At 37.6% G+C, this 27,172-nt stretch overlaps 1 protein-coding gene across 12 annotated transcripts in view; it reads right to left on the bottom strand.

Moving 5' to 3' along the window:
* Nucleotides 1-2,247: 2,247 nt before the first annotated feature.
* The window catches only part of LOC103472665 (sodium bicarbonate cotransporter 3-like), a 52,456-nt gene continuing 27,531 nt past the window's right edge, over nt 2,248-27,172 (bottom strand). For 5 of the 12 annotated variants that reach the window (XM_008422438.2, XM_008422442.2, XM_008422447.2 and 2 more), the window contains 19 exons: nt 23,613-23,728; nt 22,705-22,862; nt 21,506-21,593; nt 21,236-21,382; nt 20,767-20,873; nt 17,796-17,970; nt 15,988-16,121; nt 15,641-15,886; nt 15,143-15,251; nt 13,615-13,776; nt 12,863-12,976; nt 12,603-12,764; nt 11,421-11,672; nt 11,206-11,274; nt 10,869-11,042; nt 10,323-10,460; nt 9,862-9,983; nt 8,003-8,119; nt 2,248-5,018 (listed from right to left, as the gene is read on the bottom strand). In XM_008422438.2, coding sequence (XP_008420660.1) covers nt 4,937-5,018; nt 8,003-8,119; nt 9,862-9,983; nt 10,323-10,460; nt 10,869-11,042; nt 11,206-11,274; nt 11,421-11,672; nt 12,603-12,764; nt 12,863-12,976; nt 13,615-13,776; nt 15,143-15,251; nt 15,641-15,886; nt 15,988-16,121; nt 17,796-17,970; nt 20,767-20,873; nt 21,236-21,382; nt 21,506-21,593; nt 22,705-22,862; nt 23,613-23,728 — 2,672 coding nt within the window. In that variant the 3' untranslated portion in view covers nt 2,248-4,936. Of the gene's footprint in view, nt 5,019-5,726; nt 5,878-8,002; nt 8,120-8,595; nt 8,644-9,861; nt 9,984-10,322; nt 10,461-10,775; nt 11,043-11,205; nt 11,275-11,420; nt 11,673-12,602; nt 12,765-12,862; nt 12,977-13,614; nt 13,777-15,142; nt 15,252-15,640; nt 15,887-15,987; nt 16,122-17,795; nt 17,971-20,766; nt 20,874-21,235; nt 21,383-21,505; nt 21,594-22,704; nt 22,863-23,612; nt 23,729-27,172 lie in introns of those variants that run through there. The other 7 variants (XM_008422443.2, XM_008422440.2, XM_008422441.2 and 4 more) reach the window with 7 other exon arrangements.

The raw sequence follows: 27,172 nt of genomic DNA, 5'->3' as shown, positions 1-27,172 counted from the left end.
AACTAAGAATTATATTCCTGTTTACTAAAACAGCACCTGGTGTAATGTTGTCTTGTGATTTAATGGGTATGCTTCATTTTCTCCCAGTTGTCACTAAATAGGCAACATGCCAACACACTGACTGGCTGGTTTTTTTTTGTTCTGAGCATAAAGTCATCAAATGTTGTTTTCCATAGCTAATGAAAACCCTAAATTCAGTTTCTCAGAAAAATAAAATATAATCAAAAATAACTTTTAACGCTGCTGGTGTCTAGCCCCGGTAGTCGCTGGACAACAGGCGGAGAACACCATGGGCAGCACAAACAATCATGTGCACAACCCATTTATTCCTAAGAGCAATTTAGAGTAAGAAAAAAAATAGAAATCCAGCACTGCATTATCTTTATTCTTTCTTTAATGTGGACAAGTTGGATGCATTTGGCTTGTGGGAGAACTTGGTGAGAAGCTCGTGGAAAACATTCAAACAGCTGCCCCACTATGCTGCCCTCCAAATGAAACGTAAAGTTAATTATCTGAAAAGGGGACGTTAAACCACTGAGCCCAGTCCATTGTCTCCTTAGTCCAAATGTGAACCCTTTCAGCCTGTCCTAGTCAAAGTGCATGTGCTGGATTTTAATGCACAGTGACATTGCTGCAGTTCACCATGCCTTGGGCTTTGCTTTGCCTTTCTCTACTGAGTGCTGTTACCACGACTACTCGTGCAACTTTTTTCACTTTTTCCTCTCACTCAGCTTTCCATTAATATTGGTGAACACAGACCTCTGAGCTCAGCTGCTTTACCTGTACTGCTTAGTAGTTTATACCCTCTGGCTTCAACGTGACTGCGTATTAAAAAGGGTTTTATTTACTATTCAAATACTCTTAGACACTGGACTTTAGTAATTGTCATTAACTAAGCATAGTCATTAAAATAGCCAAAAATTTGCTTTTGAAAACGCACAATTTCAGTGTGTTTAAAGTTTTTGGAATTGCATTAATTGAATTCAGTTTATTTGTAAATCATTACATTCAAATGAGTCTAAAAATCTTTCTATTTAAGAACAGATAAGATGAATTGCCCTGTATGACATTCTATTGTCACCTGCATGAATCATATTTTCCTTTCAAGCAAATGCACACATGTATCAACCAATGATTACACCGACGTGTTCAACTTTTATTCTGAAGCTGCTGAGAATTTTAGATATTTATTTCTCTTGTATGTATTTCTGTTTTGTAACACGTCAAACTGTGTCCTTCACATGTCTCAGAATTTCAAGTTTTCAGCTGAAAAAGCAGAGAAGGTCTGACTTAATGTCCTCCAGCGTTTACAGGTACGGCATGTGCTGACGCTCATTATTAAACATGTTACTGGAGGATAACAGACGTTAATCACGTTTTACTATCGAGTCAGATGGAAAAATTATTCAAATTTCTTGGACCAAGTAATTCCCACCCGCTGTACCTTTAACACCTGACCAAATGCTGACTGACTGGGTCAAAACAAAAACACACAAAGCCACACTAAAGTTTGGGCTTGATTCTTTAGGATGCTTTTATCTCAAATAAAAGGATCGGACCTTTACAGTATGAAAGGACTTTAAGCCATGCGCAGTAAGGCGGTGTTTCATTATGTGTAACGTGGGTCTCTGCTGCCCCCTATCGCATTTGTTCTGGAATAACTCCTGTTTATAAAAATGTCCGCCAGAGCTCARGCTGGAAAACCATTTGTTAAAAAGACAAATCCTTGAAATGAAACTTGATCTCTGATATCCAGTCTACTAAGAAATAATAATACACATGGATTCTTATTGGGAATAAAGATTAATAAGATAACCACCCTTAACGGTAATGCCCTTTGCCCAACTTTAAAACGTTCCTTCGGTGTGCTGAGGCGGGAACACTTGGGTTCAATTAAAGACTTTGGGCTGTTTAGGCTTCTTGATGCTTTACTTTTTCAATCATTCTTCCTGTAGATTTTGTGATGGTTTGGACAAAGCTGCAGCTGTTAGATCAATGATCTCACATCTGGTTATAGAACATACTTTGTTCATATAGATTGGAACCAAAATCAAGGAGAATTGAATGGATTAAAAAGGGACATTGTAAAAAAATAATCAATGATTTCTGAGTACTCTGCTTATGTGATTTCAGATTTCACAACCGCCACAAAAATCATTCAAAAACTCCCCCCAACTACAACCCACCCACCTCATATAGGGGTTTGACAGCAGCTAGCATGCAGGATTGAAGAACGACAGAAAGAAATCCCCAAGAGTTCATTTTATTGCTTTGCAACAATCAACCATGACAGAAGAAGTCAGCAAACATAATAACTGATGATCTGTACATCAGTAGAAATACATTTTGACTAAGTGATTTAGGTGGCTAGACATCACTTCCCGTAGGAGACTTTTCATTCAGATTCATACATTCTGATTAGTGATCCTGTGAAAATAGGGTCTTTCGTAATTTACACAATCTATATAATTCTGAAAGTACTCGACAGGTCTAATTTTCTGCAAAATAATCCAATATACACATTTATATTTGACACTGACACCACGATAATTAACATTCACCGATTATGTAAATAAACTTCAGTTTAATATTTTTCATTTCTATTCCGGTGGTGAGCACGCACTAGAGCTGTGACACAGAAACACGTCGTTTAGTTACATTTTAGATGGAAAACAGACAGAAGTCCATGTTGACGTGGAAGAACACGACGGACGCGGCGGCGTGGTGGATGCGACGGGGCCCTTTCTGGAATCTGTGCGCCATCACATGAACCAGTACACAACGCTTTGCGCATTGAGGGCATCAACAAGGCACCATAGACGGTCGTTTGCAGAGTCGCTACACACGGAGCCCGTGGGAACAGACGCACACAATGTTGCAGGAAAAATATCCTTGGGCAGAATATTTGAGGAGTCCGGGACTCCAAACGTTGATTGGTGGAGAATATTTATTGCTAAAACAGGACTGCACTTTGCCAAAAAAAAAAAAAAAGAAAAAAAAAAAAAGAAATAAAATCAAGTTCCTACAATAACCGCTTTTACATGTACAGTAAAAATATTTTGCATAAAACCATTTTAAACGCTAGACATTTCATACAACACACGGTTGATATTCACAATAATACAGACAGTATAAAAACAAGTGCAACTATAACTGCGGTCCACAAATACTCTGTTCTTTATTTTGCACCTTGACAGATTTGATTACTTATTAAAATATTTATGATGCCAGCGATGACAGAAAAACAGAGACCAAGTAGTTATCACTGCCTTGTGACAAAAAAAGAAACTAAAATCTTTTACCAATCTCAAATTGTAGTTGTACACCTCTAAAAAATTATATGAAAGAAAGTTAACGTAATCCGCTTTAAGTCGTAAAGTTTACAGTCAAAGTGCTTCCTGTACAGTACAGACTTCATATGGCCTCTTTTCTACAATAACACAGAGGAAGAGTACAGCACACAAACGAATAGAGTACCAACATCCACTACGATCTGTGAGCTGAACAGTGAAAACAAGTGACCAACTTCAGAGCAGCAATATCAAACACTGCGTGTCCCCACGGACACAGGAGAGATGGTTTCTGAGTAAATCAAAAAAGGTCTTACAGTGTGAAGTCCTGGTGCAATAGAAGTCTAATTATCTTTAGGATGAATTGAAAAGACAGCACCTTCATGGCTTTTGTTAAGAGGTGMACCCGGTCAGAGTTTTGCGGTCGGTTTCCGATCTCTGACCTGCTGAAGCCGATTTGCGCAGATTCCACTTTTGTTCACAGAACTGATATAAGAAGATACAATAACTGCGATGAGAGAGGAGCCCCTGTAAAACAAGACTACGGAGTTGATATTTTAAACTGTTGTTAGATTATTAGCAAACAGCTAGCATGGCTAGCGTCACTAAAACAGCAGTCTCTTGCGTATTTTCTACGTTACTTCCAGATACAATYGTATTTCATGACAGACAGATGCTGTAAAACCAAAAAGGGTAAAACAGACCACCTTTGCTGTACTTTACTCAACTTTCCTGCTATATGCTGAAAGTCTTGCTCTTTCTCGTAGCCAGAATAAGCCACAGAAATATCTAGGCATGTGGTAAAATACAATATTTCAAAATCTTATTGAATCTGTGTGCTTCCTCTGACTTCATTTTTAAACACCCCACTGACACTCAAAATAACCGACAGGAAAAAAACAGCTTAACGTGGCTCCAATACATTCCACCTTCCTGTTATCTGATGAAAGTCTTGTTCTCTCATGGCAGCCCAAAATGATCAGCTAACATATCTCTGTAGATGGAATAGTTTCCTTATGAAAAGTGTTTTAAGCTTCATGTTGTTCTTTTCATAGTGTCATAGTGTTTACATATGATGCGTTCACTAACTATTAAAAGGTTTGAATTTACAGCGTCTGACTCACCGGTTGCTATTTAGAGTTGATTGAGCTAAAAATGACCTGATTCTGGTTCATGGTGCATCTCTGTTTGTTAAATAAATGTTGGAGCTGTTGTTCCATAAAAAAAAAAAAAAAGAGGTAAAACAAAACGTGTACAGTTCTGTCACTGGGTAAAAAGCTAAGTTTACACCAAACAACGAATGAAATAAAATTGTCAGATCTTGACTAAAAAAAAAAAAAAAAAAAGGGCCTTCCTTTGGCATCTGCGGTTCAAATAGTCGAGAAGAACTGGTAAGCGTTAGAGAATCCCTAAAAGAAGGATGAACGTCATAATTTCTTGATATTTCTTCTAGATATTTGATAGGATGTGCATCGTGGCACATTTGATGAACATGTAGGACTCTCGGCATTTTGCGGGAGCTTGTCTGTTTCCCTGCAGTCGGGTTGTGCCGCTCCAGTTCAGTTTTGCTCTTTGCCCTGATGACGAGGCACCGTCTGAGCAGGAAAGTGTTGAGGGCTCCGGAGACGAAGGCGAGCCTTCCTGTATCACAGGAAGGTTTCTGCGGTGGAGCCCTCTCCTGGTGAATCTGGGCTGACATCAACTCTAACACAGGCCACCTTCTCTTGGCTGTTCAGAGGCGAAGAAAGAAGAACAGGATGAGCACTTGCATATAGATTTGTGTTGTTAAAGGCAGTTACTGGGTAGCTACGTGTCTCAATTACCAGTAATACTACTTCAAGGATAGTAGTACCATAGTACCATGTAAGACAGCAGCTTCCAGTTCCAGAGTTCTGGCTAAACAAAGTCCCAGAAGGTCTGAGGTGTTTTACTGCATATGAATGGCCGAATTTAAATCCATACAAGTGCTAAAACGGTGCAGATTTATACTTGACCTAAGTTTCAAGTCCTACTATAACAACAGACTGGAAACCACTTACTTACAGTCAAAATTAAAAGTTTTCTTAGTGACAGAAATGTGCTTGATGGTTTCAAAAACATTCTATTACACACTGAGGATTCACTAATGAGTAGTTTCATTAGTTCCCAAAAAAATCCACCAAATTTCTGTGAAGAGTCAACATTTGTAATGTTGACTTTTCTTTGTGTTTGCATCTATAATCCGCTGAAACAAGCAGCAGATCGACTTCTCTGCCAAACCCCCACCAGATGGGTCCCATTTATACCTCTTTAGTGCTTAGGCACTGATCTTAAGCACTACAGGCTCTCACTGGAGTTACTCTTAAAAGATGCTTACATTTCTCTCTCTCTCCCTCTCTCTGTTAGAGACAAAATGATTTTCCAAATTTGCAAATATTCAAAAGGAAGATTCCTCACCAGTAGCCTTGCAAGTAGTTAGAACTTCCTGCAGATTTTAGGTCTCATGTGCTGTCTGTCCTTCTTGCAACAAGGCTTTTATCCAAAATTCTTCACTGTACTGTCTCTGCATACGCTCTCAAATCCACCTGCTACCAATGTTGAACAAGCTCTGGACAGGAAGTAACAGCGTTTTAAGATAACATACTCCTCAACAGGACATAATGCTGACCCTTGCTGGGCACTCTTAAAGCCCGTACAGTTTTCTTTACTGTCAAACATCTCACCTTGAGTTTTTCAGCGATTCAGAAAACCTTTTCTTTGAGTAAAATATCATTAGCAGCCGTTTCTTGCATCTGCCTACACACTTTTCACAAGAATACAATAACTTCCAGCCCATCTGTCCTTTTGTAGAGCAATCAGAGTTTGCTGCAGAAGTTGATGAAATGATCTTAACTGAGCTAATTGACAGGTTCGCCTGTGCTAGAGAAGTTACCTTGAAATTTGGTGTCATTGGAGAAGTTAGGTGTGAAATGATGCACAATAATAGAAGCAATTTTAAAGCAGAATACGAAGAAACTGAAGTGAAGACATTTCTGTCAAGGTTAAAACTTGTGGCCACAACAGGAGACGACACATTACACATTTAGATCGRTCAACTTAAGAAACCCGAGACTGTAACAACTAAGCCTTTCCTGTTTTGAAATAGAAAACGGTTTGACATAGACACTTAATTTATTTGTTGACATACATGTACAACAACTAAAAAAATATTTTTTCTTATAATTTTTAAAGACATGATCACAAAGCATAACGTCTCCCAACTCTTCTGGGAGTCTAAACCTTTTCAGTATTTTCCATATGTTCAGTGCTTTGATTCTTCGTTTATGGTGACAATGTTTATGACTCTGTTTAGCTGTAGTTCTGAAAAAATTCAAAGTCAATTGTGCAGTTAAACTTTCAAGACTCTACACACCCATGTTAAATTCCAGGTATTTGTGAGTAAAAATATCAAACTATGATGAATAGTTGGAAAAATGCTCGACTTTTGTGTAGATTTATAAGAATAAAAAATAAAATCTGTTAGAAGGAAAAGAAACTAAACGCAAAAGCAACAATAACCCAATTTTACATTAATATTTACCCATAATACCTTGCAAAACTGTCTACCAGAAATCTATTAGATGTCTCTTGTTCACAACCCTCTTTGGGTGAGTCCTTACTGTTGGATTTAGCTTTAGATTCAGGCAAAGTGATGCTGAATATCTCTGTCACCTTTCTAGCAAACAGCTGAGTTGCTTAGGATTGTAATTTCATTCACATCGGCAAACCCTCAAGCTCCACCTGAAGACAGGTAATTCAGGTCATGATACTGGAACTATTTTGCTGTGGAAACGGTGTTCTTCCGGGATTATTTTAAATCAAATCCACATTGGAAATGTCTGCCTATAGCACATTTTAGCCACATGTAGATGTGCGACGGCATCACTCCTTAGTAAGACAGAAAACCCGGTATTAATGTCACCTATAGAACAAAACCAGTTTATATAGCTGCTTCTGTGTTGATGTCAGTCTCTTCTTGTTTTTGTAACCTCACTGTTGTGTAGACCTGGAGAAAAAATATAACTATTGGATATATAACTGTTATAAGGAATTGCTTGGAATGCAGTATTCATATTTAAAATGTCGTCAGGACATATTTTGCATACTATTGTAAAATATTCAGTCTATCAGGTGGAGTCTCAGAAAACAAAAGGAGGAAATCACAATATTGAACAATAACAGCATTGTCACAAAATGTAAAAATGTTGTGTTCAACTTATGACTACCATACCGTTGGAGAATAGTTTTTTGCATAGATGTATAGTTATCTATGCAAATGAACTACATTTCAGGCTTATCACATTCACTATAACTGATGTGAGGCGTGTACTTAACAGGACTAAAAACTAATTTTAAATCAAAAGATGTCTTACTTCTAAAAGTAATTTAGCAATGTGGATCATTTTAATTTTTTTACATAGAGATTTGTTTTCTGCTTTGGCAGAACTGTGAGGAATAAACGTTACAACAAAGGTGGAAAATGTTAAAAAAAAAATTTTTTTGTATAACAAACCCTGACATGTTAGCAGGGGTCTGTACAGTTTTGAGAATCGGATTAGGTTTGTTCGTCTCCATGTCGACATCATGATCCGACAGAGTCATAAACATGCGTCGGTAAAGTAGTCTCCAAAACAAACTAATCTCATCGCGCTGACGGGAGGCTCTGGGAAAACTGCAGGAGATGGCATAGCTACCTTCCTGAACGCCTCACAGGTTGGACACAGAACTCTGCACTCGAGTTCACTGCTTTCCACACTGCGGTTTGGACCATTTCATCAGAGATATTTACAACCAAGGTGTCAGAATCAGAACTACGTGCCAAAATGCAAACATAGAACACAAAGAGAAAGACAGGCATGTGGACATTTGAGTCAGTGGGAAAGCATGAGAGCAGAACAGTTCTTCAAACACGCAGACACAAGCATGCACGGAAATTATGGGGTTTAGGAAACAAACTGCGGCACAGGAAGACGGATCACGACCAGAACATTCCAGATTAACGCACAGAAAGAAATGTTTGCATTTTAAGCAAGAGCTATTTGTTCAACAGCTACTGGTTTTTAGATTCCTACAGTAAGTAAAAGTTAAATCTTCTGAAAACAAAACAAAACATTTCAACAGAAAGTATTTAACCTTCAAAAAAAAAAAAAAAAATCTTATTATTATTATTATTATTTTTAGATTAATAGCAATATAGTGACATTTGTGCCATGCCAGTATAGATAACCAAAGTTAATATGCAGCCATGTGGCTCAGATGTTTTGCATCAGACACTCAGCCCTGCTACCTGTTCTTCCATTGGAGGCTTTCGGTCACTACTCCTATTCTGTATGATCTGTTTGAGATGGACATAATAACACACAGCTCTACAAATGACCAACTGAAGTCGTACAAGGCAACATGATGCTACTGGAAATCAATTATTCTGGGAAGACAACATTCTGTGGGGATCATCAAGTATTTTAATCCATTTTAAATTGTATTCAGCCTTCATAATATCACATAAATAAATCACACCAGTTGTGACTGTGATGAATCGCTGTAGTATGATTAAATGTGTAAATACCACGCTTTATGATGGCAAAAAACAACAACAACAAAAAAAAAAACGACACTGTAAGTTAGGTCAAAACGTTTTCCGTAGTTTATGTGACAAATGTCCTGTACGTTTAAATAATTCAAACCAAACAAATGTGTTAAAAAAAACTCAACTGTAAAAGCACCTAGCAAAATGTACCCAAATCCCTCAGATTGTGGTAACGTCTCTTGTCCACAGACTTCTTCAGGTGATTTCACAGATGTTTAGGTGGACAACAACAACTCTGAAGAATCTTGAATGATTTGAGTCACAACAACATTTAATTTCCCGTTGGGATCAATTAAGCATTTTAAAATTTGATTTTGATTTAGTTCTACATTCTGATCAACGATCCCAAATCCTGTTTATTTTTATTATTAGGTAAGTTTAGTCTGAAGACATTAGGTCAAAACTGACTGATATTTGAAATTGTGGATAATTCCAGCCACACTGACAAAACAACAGAATAAAATTGCACTTAGACTTTGCTGCCAACACCATATGCCTTTACTGCAGATATGTTCCTAAACGCATACTTGCGCCAAATACAAATTTAGGAACGGTGGCTCAAAAGTTGAAGTTTAGTTTTATCAAATCATAACAGATTTGTCCTCTAAGTGCAGATTTTTTTCTGAGCCTCTTTATATTTCTTGAGTCAAAAGGATTTTGTCAGAAGCGGGACAGGAAGTTACTGTCAGAAGTTCATAGCAGCCTCCATGACGTTCATGTTTTGTGTTTTCAATCATTTTCTCCACAATGTGCTACATTTTGTAATTGTACAGGAACTATGCCACATAACAGGTGAAAAAACATTTTGAACAATTTACTGCATTTTTAACATTACAAAATCCAGGCTTTTTTTGACAGCAGTGTGAACATTTATTTTATCCACTGTAAGTAGATCACAATAAAGTTAACGTTATAACGTGAAGCATTGAATTACGAGCAAGACTATTTAGGGACGGCAAGGCTCACCTTCCTGAGATCGAGTTCACTGGGATGTTCAGCCGGTTTGAGCCTTCAAAGTGAACCTTCATTTTCCGCTCTTCTTCTTCTTCCTCCTCCAGTTGAGATTCTTCCTCCTTAAGCAAACAGTGCTAAAACCATTCATTTCAAAACGATTATTGCCAGGATTTGCTGTTTTATTTCTTAGAGTGACAACAATTTCCTGCTTTGAGGTTCATTAAACTTTCTTTTGATTTAAAAGTCTAGGTATGACCCTGATTCCATGGCCATTACTAGGTTTATTTGGATAAAAATAATAATCTGAGAATAAAGTTGCATAATCTAAATGGTTGGATTTGTTGCTGAGTAGTTAAGTACTTCATAGCAACATGAAATGCCTAGACTGATCATTTTGCAAAATCTGTCTTTATATATTTATACAACCTAGAGTAATCGATTCCCACAGAAAACAGCCATATAAATTAATTCACCAGCTTTTCTTGTGCTTTCTTTTTCTTGTCATCCTCTGTTTTCTTCTTGCTTTCTGGCATCAGGTCATCCAGCCAACTCAACTCTCTCTTAGTAAACAAAAGGTCCAGAAGCTTTCGAATAAACACAAGAGCCAAAACCTGCAGACGAGAAATACGCAAGAAATAAACTAAATGTAGTCTAGGAAGTATACTCTAAATATCGAAAATAATTGTTTGACAAAAATCTTAATTAATAGCGATTGATTTGCCATGTTACAAATTCAAAGTAACTACGGTTTCATCTTTTTAACAATACAAAATCCTGGCTTTTTGACAGCAGTGTGAACATTTGTTTGATCCAATGTCAGTAGATCACAATAAAATTAATGGCGTAACGTTTATGTTTATTCAGTGGGCCTTTCATGCTAAAAAACATAACAAAAAAAAAAGCTAAATAAATTAAATATAACCTACCCAGCCACACAGTCACAGCAAGCCGTCGGTGTGTCATTTTAGTTCAGGTCTAACTTTTTAAAATAACGACTCCAAACGTGATCAAATAATTACCATCATGGGAAACACGACAGCTGCTGCAGAGGCTTTTATGACCCACAGCAACACCAGACAGGTGAGCTGCACTAGTGTGAACACATGAACCTTCCACAGCGGCACGTAGCGCAGGTAGATCAGATCRGGCTGGTGCTTTGCAGGCATGCCAAACAATCTGATTCTGTCAAAGAACTAAGGAGAAAAAAAAAACACAAAGCCACTGATAAATGCTGTGATTAAGACAAGAGAAACACGGACATACAAAAATGCAACTGCTATTACATGTAAAAAAAAAAAAAAAAAAAAAAAAAAGCAGACAGATCTTTAATAAAACACTGGAGGAGCAGAATCTTACCTGAATGCCTTTGAGGGAAGAGACACCCATGTAGAGAAAAACTCCATACAGAACAGGCATGGGAATAAACTGTAAAAAGCCACACATCACATGTATGAATTAATGAACTTATATGTAGTCATAAAATGCAGAAAACTTTAAAAACATTCGTAATACGACTTACATCCGACTAATTCCCTGTACAGTGAAATAAAACATTATTCCGCCGATCTCACCTTCAGCACCGAGGTCATGAAAACAGAGCAGCCCATCATGGTGAAAATCATGAAGCCAGTGACCCTCTGCTCACGAATGCCCAGAAACTTGGGCTGTTCTCCCGGCGCCGAGCAGCCAGACTCCACCTTCAGGCTGTTCACATGGGAGATGGACAAGACGGTCGCAGCCACGAACCACGGCAAGCCCATGATGGAGCACACCCCCAGCATTATTGCTACTATGAGGAGATCCAGGTGATAACCACATCCTTTCTGTAGGAGAAAAAGGAAAGTGTTGAATTATATGACAAACTGTAGATGACAGCGAGTCTGACATACACATTTTACAGTACGTTACAGCGTGTGTAAGTCTCTGAGCCATGTGTTGTTTGCTTATTTTAGATTCAAGAGCATTCACGTTTGCAATACATTGGATTCTTGCTGCACAGACATATACCATATTTTCTGGATTATACGTTTTGCACATGTTTTCACAGTTAGGCTCGTCCTGCTACTTACAGCCAGGTGCGACTTATTTACGTTTTTTTTTTTTCCTCTTCGTGAAGCATTTCTTGACTGATGCGTCAAATGTCAATTCATACTGTTGGACATGAACCAAGGACAAAACATTACCGTCTGCTCCCACAAAGACAGCTAATTGCAGGATGAAAGAAAGATAGCCTGAGCTGAAGAAAGGAGTCCACAGCTGGGTGCATAAAAAAACATGTTGGCGGGAGAGGTTTGTGAACAGTGCAGTTATGTCTGCACGTCCTAACAGTTGCCAAGGAGATGAATATAAATTACTTTGCTTTCGGGCCTTCCTCGTGTCATGCTTCATGTCATTTTTACGCTGCATTGTCTGCCTCGCTATGCGGTGCTCGGACATCGGTGCACCAGCAAACATCCAAGCCCCAAGGTTAACAGTCGCCGGGTTACAGCATTAACATGGCCGCTTTCTAAATTAATGCAACTTATAGTTCAGGGTGACTTGTATGTTTTTCCTCTTCGTTTGTCGACTGATGCAACTTACACTCTGGAGCAATAAATAGTCTGGAAAATATGGTAATTGTGTTGGAGTTTAACCAACATTGAAAAAAAAAAAAAAAAAAAAAAAAAAAAAAAAAAAAAAAAAAAAAAAAAAATATATATATATATATATATATATATAAAAAGGAGTCATTCTTTTTCTAAGTCAGGTCTAACCTTCAGCTTGTGCTCCTTGCGGTTGATGATGACTGCAGTGATCTGCTGGTCCATAAAGATGAGGATTGTGCAGAGTAAAGCAGGAACCGCTGCCACCAGCAGCGTCCACCAGGGGTTTTCTCCTAATGGATCCATCAGCCAGCCTCTGTGCTTTGATGTTGGCTACAGGGGGGAAATGATGGTTTCACTTAGCTCACAAGGCATGAAGCTTAAACATAGTCTTAAACAAAATGGAGTAAAAATGATAATATAATGTTAACCTCAAAGCGATCCGGGACGTGCAGTTTAGGACTCGGAATCCCCATCAGATAATCCACAAGCACCATAATCATTATGGTTAAAAACACGGCGAAATCACTGATGGTGGAACGCACCTGCGAGGTAAGGACGCACACACACACACACACACATCCAGAAGGGGTAATTTAATTATAAAACACAATTTAAACCTACTTCATTTCAAGCACACTCTTTCTGCAGACACGCAGAAGTAATAATTATACTTCTGTCAACAGCGAAAATCACACAATGCCAACATCTGCCCACACCTAGTGATAATAGGCTAGATGCTGTGTGTGGGAGGATGCTCTGTTCCTTCTGCACATGTAGCTGCTGAGGCATGATAATAACTGACGAAATGTAAACATTTACAGAACCGTGAAAACTTTATAGGTACAACCTCCCACACTACAGGAGAAACATACATTTTTCTTTGTATCCGTGTTTTCTTTTTAATAGTACACAATACAGTATCTCAATCTACTAAGTGATTTAGTTCCTGATGTTTTTAAGCCTTTGTTTCAGCTAAATGATGATGATTTTATGCTTACAGCAAATTAAAACACAGCATTAAAGATGAGAAAAAATATAAATAAATTTTCAGATGAAAAGTATGTATAATACCTACAGACGAACTGGTCTCATCTGAGCACATATTCTAATATACTGAATATGACTGTACATGACGTATTTATCACATGTTTTCTACAGTGCCCAAAAACACACATCTCACCTTTGTGGGGAAGTATCTCTCCGTCTTAAACTGCTTGAGGAACGATGATAAAAAGAAGGTGGTAAAAAAGAGGATAATGGACCAGAAAAGAACGTCTGGGATGTAAGGACCATGGTGACCACAGGCAGGACCCACAAACTCCCCGTCAAGCAATTTACACATCTAGAGGAAAAGGAGAATATAATTACTGTTGTAACGTGGGAGTTATATTTGTTTTGTTTTGACTACTGTTGCCAGCAGTTTTAGGAACACTGTGCAGCTTAAAAATGTTGTTCAGGTAGGTTAGATATATTTTTAGTCGGGGCTTTTCAAAGTGTGGCGAACACCTCCCATAGGGGGTGCCAGAGTTCTTCGTGGGGGGGAAAGGGAGGTCCACATGAGCAAAATAAATAAATAACAGGAAACATAATTTTGGACACTGGAAACGATTTGGTGCATGTTAGCTAGCTTTGGGTGTCCGTCGATTTTCATTTGGAGCCTCAGCTGTTTGGCTTGCAGCACTTCTCATTGTGTTTCTTCAGTATACTCGGGGGAAACTGCATGCAGCTCACTATGTTTTGAATCCATTTCCTGAACCCCATCTGTGCAAATCCCCCAGAGTCCTGCCACTACAGATGCTCTGACCTACTAGTGTGGCCGTTACAACTTGCCCCCTGTCAAACTCAATAAATCTTTGGACTTGTCCAATTTTTTTTTGCTTCTAACACATCAACCATGAAAACAAAATGTTCTCTTTGGTACCAACACAACCCACCCGCTGATAGGCGCAACGATGAAGATTTATTCTGTTATTTGCTTCACCTGTTAATGCTCACAATTTTTTTGAACTTTTTTTCCCCATCAAAGTTCAGTACACAACCATTTGAAATGTAATGCATTGGTAAGTAAAACAGACATGTGGTGATGCTATTCCCAGTCTGTCTCTGTGTGTTGACTGATGTGCAGTATAGTTCACAACAGAAACTGCCACAAAGCTTAGAGTGGTTAAATTGCTAACTGCTCTAAATTCAGTGTAATTTAAAAAAAAAAAAAATCCATTAAAACAGAAAAATGTCCAGAGTTTCTTCTGCTTTAAGTTCCAGAAATATTTGTCTTTGTAGCGTTTCTTCAGGTCTAAAATCTTACTACTTATTGTGACATTTACCTGAAAAAAAAAAAAGCTAAATCACTTTAGTAACATATATGGCTCAGTATTGAGATTGATTTCTACTATTTTATTGGATGGTAGCTACATATTTACAGCATCTGTTAAGCTAGTGAACTGAACAATATTTTCATTAGAATAAAACAATATGATAGACAAGTAATGTGACATCCTGTGTTAATTAACTGCTCATTGTTATAATTGGCTTTTATCACATTATACCTCTTTTAAAATATTTTACCCAGATAAGGGAACATCCAAACGAGAGTCTAGATCAAAGTAGAAAGTATGTCTGTTCTCCATCCTTGCTTCATGTGAATCACGGTCTCTCTGAGGCTGCAAATACGGATTTTCCCACCAGAGGTCGCTATGAGGCAGTCTCACCGAAACGTTGAGGTTGCTCCATGGGATAGAGTCTGAGCTGTTGTACCCTGTTCGGTTCCAGTGCTGCAAGAGCTGATCGGACGCATTGGCTGGTGGAGAGCACTGACACCTGAGAACAACAGAACCAACAGTAAAATAGTAAACTGATTCCACTGAACGTGGTTATTAACGAGAAGGGATTGGCATGGTCTGCTTAGCCTTCAAAAATAGATTACAATTAAACAACTGGCATATGATCAACTGAGTTTGACTACACTGAGGTATAACCTTGCATGTATGTAAATCTGCTTCTGTCTGTACGATTGGATAACATCTGTATAAATTGCATTGATTTTATAATATAAATAATGGATAGGAATTTTACCGGTTTGTCTTGAGACGACTAAATGCATAAACCGAAACCGAACTGCAAAGTTGGAGAAAAACTTAAAACACATTCTTTGGAAAGTCTACAAGCAGAAAAAATATTCAGACAATGAACATAATATTAATACTCACGAGTAAAAAGTCAGATTGTCTAAATTGTTGTGCATGTTGACGGGGTAATATTCTCCGAGGTGAAAGAGCTTCTCCAGAGCCTCGTAGATGAAGATTATGCAGATGAGGGCAGCGAAGGCCTCCTCTGTGAAGCGGGTGATGTAGCAGACCAGGGAGCTTGCGTCCGTGGCTACCAGCAAAATGCACAGGAACGCCGTCCACAGTCCGATGCTGGTCCGCAGAGACAAGTAGGACAGGCCGTAATCCCTGGAAAAGGAAGGAAGCAAGACCATGGAGGTTGACGAAACGCATTAAACAATAAACACATTGACAAATTATGAAGTCCCATTGCTGTAATGTGAACTCACTTGCAGAACTTGAAGAGGATCTTTTCGAACACTAAAACAGGCCCTGTGCTTCCAAGAATTGTGAGAGGCTGCCCCGCAAACAGCGAGTATGCCACTCCCGTCAGTGATGCTCCAAACAGGGATTCTATTGCACTCTGCAAAAACAGAGGAGAGGGACACAGAGTCAGGGAAAAAAAAAACTGTGGGGAAAAAAAAAACTGGGGGAAAATAGGAAGTAGGTGAAAAAAAAAGGAAACCCAGAGAAGAAAAAAAAGAGAGCTTCAATTGAACATGAGAGCCTCGGCAGACAGCTGAAATGTTTCCACGCCGCTGACTTGTCGAAAGTCGTATCTTTGTGTTGCTCTTGCCCTGTGTCTGAGTTTGCTCAGACACATTACACACATCAGCTGACAGACTGTCTGTGCCAACAGTTGCTGGCCTAGTAAGGGCATCTGAATAAAAGGAAGGGAGGGAAAGAAAAAGAGAGGAGGGAGCAACTCTGCACTGGACAGAGTCCAGCTAAGTAAACCGAGACATACTCTGCGTTGAGATAATTCCACAATATAAAATATTTTTTGTGCGATCAACCCAAGGTGTCCAGGATAGCTCAAAAGAGGCTAGATAGGAGTAAATCTAGAAAACCAAATTTGAATGTGAAAGTGACTCATCAATTTTGTTTTATGCTGTTTCCTCGGCAAATATGTCACAATGCTGCCAACACAAGGACCATAATTTGAGGCTTCCCCACTGCCTGGAGAATTCTCTCCAGTTTTTGCACCTTTACCATCAGTTTCAAATTTCAACCATGCAGACTTTCCTCACTTGGTCACTTGACAACATGAGAGCATGGAGGTGAAAGAGATTTCTGCACAGATGTAGCAACGGTCTGGGTCAACGTATCAGTGCAACGGCATCAGTTTGGTGCAAACTTTACATATATATATATCTCAGAAAGTGCAGTCTGAAGTTATGCAAAAAATACTAAATTAGTAGTTTCTACTGAAAACAGTGAGCTGATCACATCGAGGTTCTACAGCCTGAATGTTTACATGTGGGTTTTTTATGAGTTGCAACTATTGTAAAATCAGATTAGAAACCCCATTAGCTGCTGCTCCACTTCCTCATCTTCAAGTACAATAACAGGACTTCTAATTAACAGCAAGAAAGGTGGATTTTGCGACCTGAAAAAAAAAAAAAAAAGAACTTTCAAACAATCAACCTATGCACAATTTGGAGGTGTGTGCGACTTTATGCAGTTGCCAGCATGGTTCTGCTGGAAACCCAACGCACACTAATTCTGTGTTTAAGGGATCTGAACATAAAACTGGTTTTATTGGCGAAGAGATTGATGATCATTTGATGATGTTGTTCAATTTAGCTACTTGTTGCGCCATAGCAGCGACTGGATGCAATGTGCTTTGCAACTGTGCCACAAAGATTATTATGTCAAATTATACACCCCTCCCCAACACCACTCTACAGCACCTGCGAATGTGTAGCAAACTCAAAGCCTCGGTTTTAAATTATCTGATGACCAGGCTGCCCCCATGATCAAGATATGTTGTAATGCATTTTGATGAAGACCAGAAGACATCTTGAAACCCTGTAGAGACTGCCATGCTCTTTTAGATTTTCAATGTTGTGGTTTGGTTTTAATCCAGTGTGATGGCGGACTTATTAAATATATTTTGCATGGACACAAAGCAAAGACTGTACTGAAGTTCAAACTCTAGACACATTTTTGATTTTAAACCCGGGAGATTTCATTTTTCCTGGGTTCTTGAAAAGCCTGTAAAGCTGACTTTTAAGGGACTCATTGTGTGACTCACTATGCTGCCTTTCGTCGCCTCTCCAAGCAGACCTCCAAAAGTGATGACAGGGGACATGCAGGCACAGTAGAGAAAAAGAATAGAGGCTAGACACTGAAGATTGAGCGAATCCTTGATGTCACTCCAGTAGAAGGGCGCTTTGCGCTTCACATCCAGGATCAGACCTCCAAAAATCCTGGGAGTGGAGACAGTAAGAATGTTTAGAATTTCCCAGTGGCACTTCAGTGTATCAACTTAAATCAAAAGTTTTTTTGTTGTTGTTGTTTTTTGTTTTGTTTTAAATGCAATGGTTAGCCTAAGGAGTTTTTAATGTTTTTAGTTTGTTTATACTTCATTCAGAAACATTAGGAAACATATCTCTTGAAAAGTTGTGTGAATTGTTGCTCTTGCAGAGTAAATCTAAGTACCTTTTATTAATAGCTTTTTTTTATTTGATAATAATTGAAACAAGAGATAAAATCCAGAATTGAAACAAGAGATAAAATCCAGATAATGGGGGGAAATAAAGCATTGCTCTGCTTGCGTTTTTGTCAGATTGCCTTTGAGAGATTCTATTTTTGAAAATCATTTCTCACCTTGAACTTCTATATATTTTTTTCCCTGACACCTGTCCAGCAGTTCTGCTGGCAGGTCTTTTTACAGTTTCATACCCCCACATCTCTGCTACAACGTCCCCTGCAGTCAGCTTTACAAAGCAACACATTTCTCTTTACATTAACTTACTGCACTCAGTTTCTCTCTGCTTTCCTCCACTAGGCTCTTTATAGCACTAACCTTTCATAGTAGTGATAAGAAGCAGAGTCATTCTGTAAATAATACAGTGACTCTTGGTAGATGTGGATGTGTGGGGGACTGGATGTGTGGATGTGGATGTGTGGTTGTGTGTGTGTGTGTGTGTGTGTGTGTGTGTGTGGGTGTGTGTGTGTGTGTGTGTGTATGTGAGGTTTGCAAACAAAAACATTCTCTTTGCTGTGTGGCTCTGGAGATTCACAATCAGTAAATGTCGGCTGTGGAGTTACACACAGAGTGCAGCTYTGTATCTGTTTAGGAACAAATCGTCGTTGAGATTATAAATCTTACTTCAAAGGAAATGGATGCTAACAACAACTAAGACCGATCACAGAAATTAACATGTGAACTGGAGCTACTGCAATTTGTATGTTAATTACTGCATTGGTTTTAATTTATATTGAATCTATTCTCTAACATATTTAAAGAATAGTTTACCAAAAATGAAGACCTGCTATTTAAACAATAGATATTGCACATTAACAAGAGACATAAACTCCACAATAAAAATATGTAAAAAACCTTAAATAAATGTATGTTTTGTTCTGCAGTAGGATAATCTTGAATAGAATTTCTTCAGCAATCCAACCTGTAATTTAAGAGCATTTGTTCTGTGAGATTTTTTTTAAAAGGAAATATTGTAGTAAAAAAGAAATCACTGGTGGATTTTACAATTTATGTGTTATTTCTTTTAAAGTTCATCACAGACTCCAGCAATTCTTAATTCGTAATACACAACGATCAACCTAACAGTCTTGTTTTTGGACTGTAGGAGGAAACATGACTTTACTTTTTCCAAGCAAAAACTTCAAAAAGATTTTTATTTTTTTTTATCAACCTAAAAATATTTTTTCTACTAATCACTGAAAGAAGTGATGCCCATACAGTCTACAGTCTGAACAATAATAAAAAGTTTAAAACAACTGGAACTGTTTAAATCATGGCTGGATGAGGACCAAACTTCAGTGAAAAGAATGATAAGGAAGGTTAAAAAACATCTCCAAAGGTTTTACAGAACTTAATTAAAGAGTGTCATCTTAAGGTCACCAAGTTTCCACAAAATTAATTAATAATTTTATAATGTCTTTTGTAAACAACTTTATCAGAGGGCCAATAATAATGACATGTGCCATATTACTGCCATAAAAGAGGCAGAAGATAATTACTTTCTGAGGTCAACAATGAAAAAAGAGGTTAAACGATTCAGTAGCAGCGTTTCTGTGCAGATTTGCAGTCATGGATTTGTCACTGATTTTTCAGACCATTTCTTGTGTGATTTGGCACATTACAGCCTTTTATCTTCCATTTTACTACCTTAATAAATTTTTTTACAACAACCTGTTAACTGGGACCATTTCTCATAAGATGGATCAAATGAAGGGACATTTGCTAATTTATAATGTGCATTTGCTGAAGAATTCCTTATTTTGCTGATATGAACTTTAGACACTCCTAATTAACTGTGAACAGCTTTTATGTCAGGTACATCCCATTCTATTCTGCACTTGTCCATTTTTACAAAGACTTTTCAAAGACACAGTAAAACATAATGGGATCTGACAAGCTTGGAAGCAATACTTCTTTGGAAAATCATTCATACTAAAAGCACCAACGCTGTATGCTTCTCAATTTTCAAGCACATTTTTGTACAGGTAAACCCAAAATGATTTATACCTTTTGTAGATTTAAAATGATCTTTATTCACCCAAGAAGTTTGCTTCTGATTGGAAAAAATGATTAACAAAAGACATGTTGATGTTTTATTTTTTTGCATGTTTCCATTGGTATTTTTGGACGTTCATCTTTTTGATAAACTCGACATTTTTAGGTTGGAGAGCACTCTTTGCTTTTGTTCCTTACACAGATTCTTTTATTGGATTCTGTTGGAGGCAGGACTCTCAGTGGGCCCCTATAACCACGTTTATTAATTCCAGTCAGATGAGACATGCTGGTCAAATTAAAACATGACTTAATTAAATGTAAATCTCCCAGTACTAGTTTTAGGATTATCTGTGAAGGAAAATGAAAATTCAATCAGGAGACACCTAAATTATCTCATTGTCATGGACCAACATGTACACTAACACAGATGATAATTATTATGACTCTTTATTTGATGAAGTTATTTAATAAAAAGACTATCCAGATATGAATCTTGTGCAACAGAAAGTGCTTCACTAACCTCCCAGTCCTTTGAAGCTCAGGTCCAGCATGGTGGTCGTCCTCTTTTTCCAGCTCTCCAGCTGGAGGTGCGTTACCATTAGGGTGCGACGGTCTCTTTCTCTTCATCTACGGGCCAAGAAATGTTAAGTTCTGCTTCAGATCTGTTCTGTTTTTCAATCTATTTGCTTTTATGAAGCTTTAAGGAGATAAATACTTGTCCAGTGACTTTTGGAAGAAAGAGTTAAAAGTAGATAAAATAAAAATTATAGTTCATGAGATGTTTGAAATTCTATAAAGAAATCTTAGTGGTAAACGAACAACTGACAAGAGAAATCAATGAAAATCTCTCAGTATTTTTTAAAAGATTTCTCATCTTTTAAACATCTTACAGATTTAGTTTTAAAACAGCAATTTGCAATTAAATGAATTATTCACAAAATAATTGAAAAAAAAAAAAAAAAAAGCCTTCGGCAGAGAAATGTACTAACCTGAGATGGGACATTCTTCGGGGGCTCGATTCGGATGGTGGGGTCCCACTCACCAGGGGGCAGGACAGTCACCTGGTCAAGGAACTCATCTATTCCAGAGAGCAGATCTGTTCGGTCCTTGGCTTTATAAGCCACATCATGGAAGATCTACATGGCAAAATAAAGTGAGGAGTTACTGTTTAGTGTTAATAATAAAAATTCATACAGAAAGGAGAACTAAAAAGAAGATTTAAAGTGACCAAGTATTAAATTACAGAAATACTTTCTTACCTCATCTGTCATTAGTGTTGCCATTGATCTGCCAATCTCATGGTACTGTGGTCCTTTACCGTGTGGACCCAAAAGGAGAAAAAGGAACCTTTGCACAGGAGACACATTTATAAATACACAGATATCAGTTTCCTCCGAAGACGAAGTCTTTCAGTAAAAGTGACTAATTTTCAAGTACAAGTTCACTTTAAACTTTTGTCTACGCACTTAGTTCAAATTAGGGTTTAATAACTAAAGTTTTGAAAGGCTCAAACCATCTTTGCCTATGAGTCACAACACAATGACTGATGAAACTTCATCAAATGATGAGAAAACTACACAAAACTAGAGCTACCTTTCAAATATCTGCAGTCATTATATAATTTATTTTTTTTTATATGTAACAAACAGGGCCTTCACAATTATCGACATTGTTGGTGAGGAACTTTTACATACATTTCAGTTTAATTTCTATTACAGTGGACTTATCACACACTTAAAAATTTGCTGCTGCTCCATAAAAGTGAATGTATTGTGAATGTGACAAAAGAAACTTGGATCCTCATTCAGCCTTGTTTCTCACAGTTTCAGTTGTTTTACTTTTTTTTTAATTGTTGCGCTGACTGCAGATATGGGCAAACTGAATTAATTATAMATTTTTTGTTGACCTGTCCCTCACATCGGTCAGCACTCATCTCCGGCACTTGAACAGCATGTTTTCTGGTCTTCTTGATTTTAAAGAGTAGTAAACACAAACTGGCCTCTGTTGTGTGTTCTACTCAGATTAATTATAAAGGGGAACATCAGGACCAGTAAATTTGTACAATAAAGCAATAATTTCTTAAACTCCCACTTAATAAATGAGCCCAAAATAAAGGTTGGATTTTTCTAAATTTTTCATTGGGAGATAATGCTTGTATAACAAAAGGCTGATTGATTTAAAAAAAAAAAAATCTCATTTTAAATAGAAGGGGAGTGTGCTGTATCTCGATATCACTTCTTAATTTTGTTCCGTACATTTAAACACATTATACAGAGTAGAAGATGAAGAACAGCAGTTGGAACTACATTGATTCCCTACATTATGCAATATAACTTTTACAGTGAGCTTTTTAAATCATCCGGACTTAATCTCAGTTTAAGTATCTGTCAGAATTGTTGTTTTTTAATTAACTATCTAATCCTAGAAGTTAAAGGCAGGTGTTTTAAGATTACTGTACCTTGTGGGAACTGGTACCTCAGTAAGCCCTGTGATAAGGACTGCCGGTGATAACCGTACAAATGCAATTATAGGCTTCTCTAAAAAGTCCACTTCTCCAACAAGCACATTCGAAGCCTCAGCGCCAGGAGGAATCTTTTTCATGAAATTCATGTCCACCTGAAACCCACAAAATGTAAAAATCAGACATACAAATAAAAACTAGAAATGCTGTAGAAGTGGAGGGGTTGGTTGGGGTTATTACTGCGTGCTGCATTCATTTGGAAAAGCCATGCAAAAAAAAAAAAAAAAAAAAAAAATGGTACAAAAACAGAAAATGGAACAAAAATAACATGTGGAAATGGCAACATGTAGACCGAGATAGTACTGAGCAAAGATAGTCCAGTTCTGTGATAAATTTCACAGTCTTCAAATAACTACTATTTATTATGTAAAACACAGATCTAAGCATGGCAACGATCCCTTTGTAGAAGTGAATCTGCATTCAGTCATCTTTCCTATGACTCACATACACACTGCACCTTATTTTTTGGCAGGCATAATGCCTGGTTGTATAACAGTAACTTATGGCAGTCTGCCATTTTATTTAATGGAAAATACACTACAAAATGGGAGGAAGAAATGAAAGCCATGCAACAGAGGTAAATTTTCAAACAGAACGAGTTACATAACCAGAAAAGACTTTTTAATTGTGATGATTGATTCTTTGTCCATCGGATGAGAAGCAGTGGCTACTGATTTGTTTTATAGGCGAGGACGTTATGGGATGATTTGTGGAGGGGCTGCTTTAAACAGAAGACTGAAATGTCTGAGCAAACCCAGAAACTGAAGAAAAACACGGACGGACTTGAAGGGGTGCATTCCGACGTGACGGGACCCTGTCTGTGCTCAGTACTGTGGTCAGGTTACCTTGCTGAAGTCCACACTGCTGCTTTCTCTACTGACCCCTACTTTGGACGGCCTCCTCTCCATCGCCTTGTTTCCATCCAGATTGTTTGGAAGAGAGTGCGGAGACACCATTGGTCCTGAGAGCGACAGAAAAGCAACGGTGGACACTGCGTAAGTGTTGACCATAGGAGGAAATTACTAGACTACAGCAGATTTAGTGGTTTAGCAGGAAATGTAATTTGTGGTGTCATTAGAAGCCAGATAACTTAATCTTTTTTTTTTCTTTCTACAGGAAATGTTTGTTTCTAATAAATAAAAAATGTTAAAGTTTTTTTAGGCTATTTACAACGTTCTCTACACTTATAAAATTTATCCTTTATTGAAGTGGCATAACTTCACATAGAGATTTTAAAAAACAACAACATCTGATTTGAATATTATGCTAAGAAAGGAAAAAAATGGCATGTTAAGGAATTTTCTTTTTTTCCTTACTAAATCAACAGGGCCACACACTTTTTTTTGGCACCCTTCCAATAATTCTTTGTTCTTTGTACAATCTTCTTTTGCCAACAGAACAGAACAGAGGTTAATATACTCTTATTAAAGAGTAGACTAAAAGAAGATCAAAAGTCTGATCCTTTAAAATTACAAAAATGTTTCAGTTACATTTATTGTACAGGAATTGTACCRAAACTGTGGCACCAGTAATTTTATATATATATAWAAAAAAATTCCCTCTCAATGATCAAATAGAAGTTTGATTTTAGCTAAATGTTTCCTGAAAGATTATGCTATYGCAATGAACATTGGATTGTTGCATGAGCTCAAGAAYTGGACAAYATTTTCACATTTTCTCAGTCTTAATTAAAAAAACGAGCAGGTCTGCAATTTAATGCCATTGATAAGTCACTCAGACAAACATATGCCTAATCTATTCTGGTTAACAGAAGATCAACTCATATCAATAACATTTCACTGAATGTAATTCCTAAATAGGAGAGAATGCTCAAATTGTGGATCTACTTTTTACATGTATTTTAATTAGTAAAATTTGCATCCAAACAGGKAAAATTTCCACAAATTAATCMGGGAATGTCATAGTATCTCATGGTTCTGACACTACAATAAAACCTGCTTAGCTTGAATTAATGTCAGCTTTGCGCTTTGTGTTTTGTACAAGTAATTGGACACATTTATTCAATGCTTATATATTTCTGTGCATAAACACTTTACCATTTCTTATTTGATTAGAACCATACCAGACCCAGGAAACGCTAGCACTCGATATGACATGAGAGAGGGAGATGAAATGAGGGGGTAATGCACTGAATCAAAGAATAGCACAAGCCTATCCTCTGAATTCCTTTCTTTTACCAGGTTCTTCTTCTCTCATTTTCATACTTCCAGAAGCTCATGGGTCAAAATTTAAACGCCCCATTTTCTGCCAGCATATGCTTTCGTCATTCATCTGTACCCTGGAGTAACCYCAGCGGGTGCTAGGTAACTTGGACCGCTGAACAGAAGCACGATTGCTCACAAACCCAACAAAGCCTTTAGGAATATAGGGTGGATTATAATAGCCAGTGTCTGCCGAAAGGACGACATTCAGGAGCACTAAGCCCTGGAATGCTCCCCCACACCAGCCTTTCAAGCTGTGGCGTCACTATACTGGCTCACTCGTATGCAAAATAGTAACAAGAATAACTGAAATTCTATTGAGTTTTTTTTTTTTAGTTTCATCAGAATGGTAGCACATGTACTTGGATTTATCACAGAAAGTGAGATTATAGTCATACAGTTCACTGAAATAGTATTCAGACCCCTTAAACGAATCCACATACTGCCAAGTTACAACCACAAATTTAATTCAGTGCATTCCAGAGAATTATATCAAAGTAGAGCTTAACCATAAATCRWASAAAAAAGGAAACAATKATACAATTTTTWTTTYTTTTTTACAAACAAAAAATCTGAAAAGTGACTTCCGTGTATTTATCCACCTTTACAATGATACCACCTAAATGAAATCCATCCAACTGGCTTACAGAGTTACCTATTTATTAAATGGAATTCACCTGTGTGTAATTTAATCTCTGTATAAATCCAGCTGTTTTTAGAAGGTTTGTTAGAGAACATTAGTGGGAAAAAAAAAGCTTTACGATGAACAGCTAACAGAGCACGGTTCAGTTCCTCAGGTGGGACAATCTGTCCACAGGGTTATTACAACTTTAGTCAATAACACCACAAATCCGGACTTCATGAAAGATTGGTAACAAGGAAGCCATTGTTGAAAGGAAACCCCAAGAAGCCCATTTCAGGTTTGCCACAAACCACGCAGTGGACACAGCAAACAGATGGAAGAAGGAGCTCTGGTAAGATGGGAACAAAATGCAGCTTTTTGGCCTATGTGTRAAGGAAAAGTAACACTGAACATCAACCTAAACAAACATGGTGGTGCCACCGTCATACTGTGACTTTCTTTAGMAGGGGCAGGAAAGTTCTTCAGAGTAAAAACAGTAGAAAAACGGACCCAAATACAGGACAATCCTTGTTAGAGTCTGCAAAACACTTGACAATGGGACAGAAAATTACTGTCCAGGAGGACAAAACCCCTAAACATACCTAAAGAGCTAAAATGTAAATGTCTGGTTGAAAGCTCTACCATGTATTAGAATGAACCCATCGATGTGTAAACCAAAACAATTTGCAGCCGGACCGACAGTGAAAAGTGGCTGTACAAAGTATTGACTCAGAAAGGCTGAATACAAAAGCAAGTCTTACTTTTCAAACTTTTATTTGCATAAATGTTTAAAACCCCTACATGTTTTTTTTCTTYACCTACTTTRAGTTGATCTATCAAACAAAATTCCAATAAAGCACAAATTTGTGGTTGTAAGGTGGTTTTTCCCATCTGTTGTTAAAAAACTTCCAAAAACATCGRTGATCCTCTATATCTTAGGTATAATCAATGTACAGCATGAAGCTCTACTGCATTGAAAGTCTATCCAATAGGGGTAAAATGTTTGAAAGGCAAAGAATGCAACCAAATATTGCACCGGTTCTTTGAGATGTGAATATCAACACTATGATTTAATGTTAAATTATAGTGACAATACATTTTTAATATCTCATGCAGCCCTTTCGAGAGACATCTATGTAGGATGTTTAGCATCATGTAAATATTCTAGCTACTCATAGTAAAGTTTGGATACACTCACTCTATAATTGCATGGYAGCTTACAGTGGCATGTATTTAGCCAATGACCACATATACTACAACTAACGTTTCCAAAGGATTAGACAGCCTTATATGAAAGCTCATAATGCCAACCTGCTAAGCTAATCTGTAGTACTTTTATAGCTCTAAATTACCCATCTACGCAATTACAAACATTACAATCTTCAAAGTTTTTCAACTTCAAGTTGACAACAGCCTGAAATCCTCCACTGAAGATATTTCTATATTATGAATGTGAAGATCCCTGCCTGTTCATGTGATGTAATTCCTAGGAGGGGGTACAGTTACAAAAGCTGGCCAGCTATAATAAGATCATCCCCCAACCTTTCAGTTTCCCAGCGAG

The sequence above is a fragment of the Poecilia reticulata genome, linkage group LG11 (genome assembly GCF_000633615.1).
Source record: "Poecilia reticulata strain Guanapo linkage group LG11, Guppy_female_1.0+MT, whole genome shotgun sequence".
Classification (NCBI taxonomy): domain Eukaryota; kingdom Metazoa; phylum Chordata; class Actinopteri; order Cyprinodontiformes; family Poeciliidae; genus Poecilia; species Poecilia reticulata.
The sequence above is the reverse complement of the archived record's forward strand: the minus strand, read 5'-3'. Positions and strand labels throughout refer to the sequence as shown.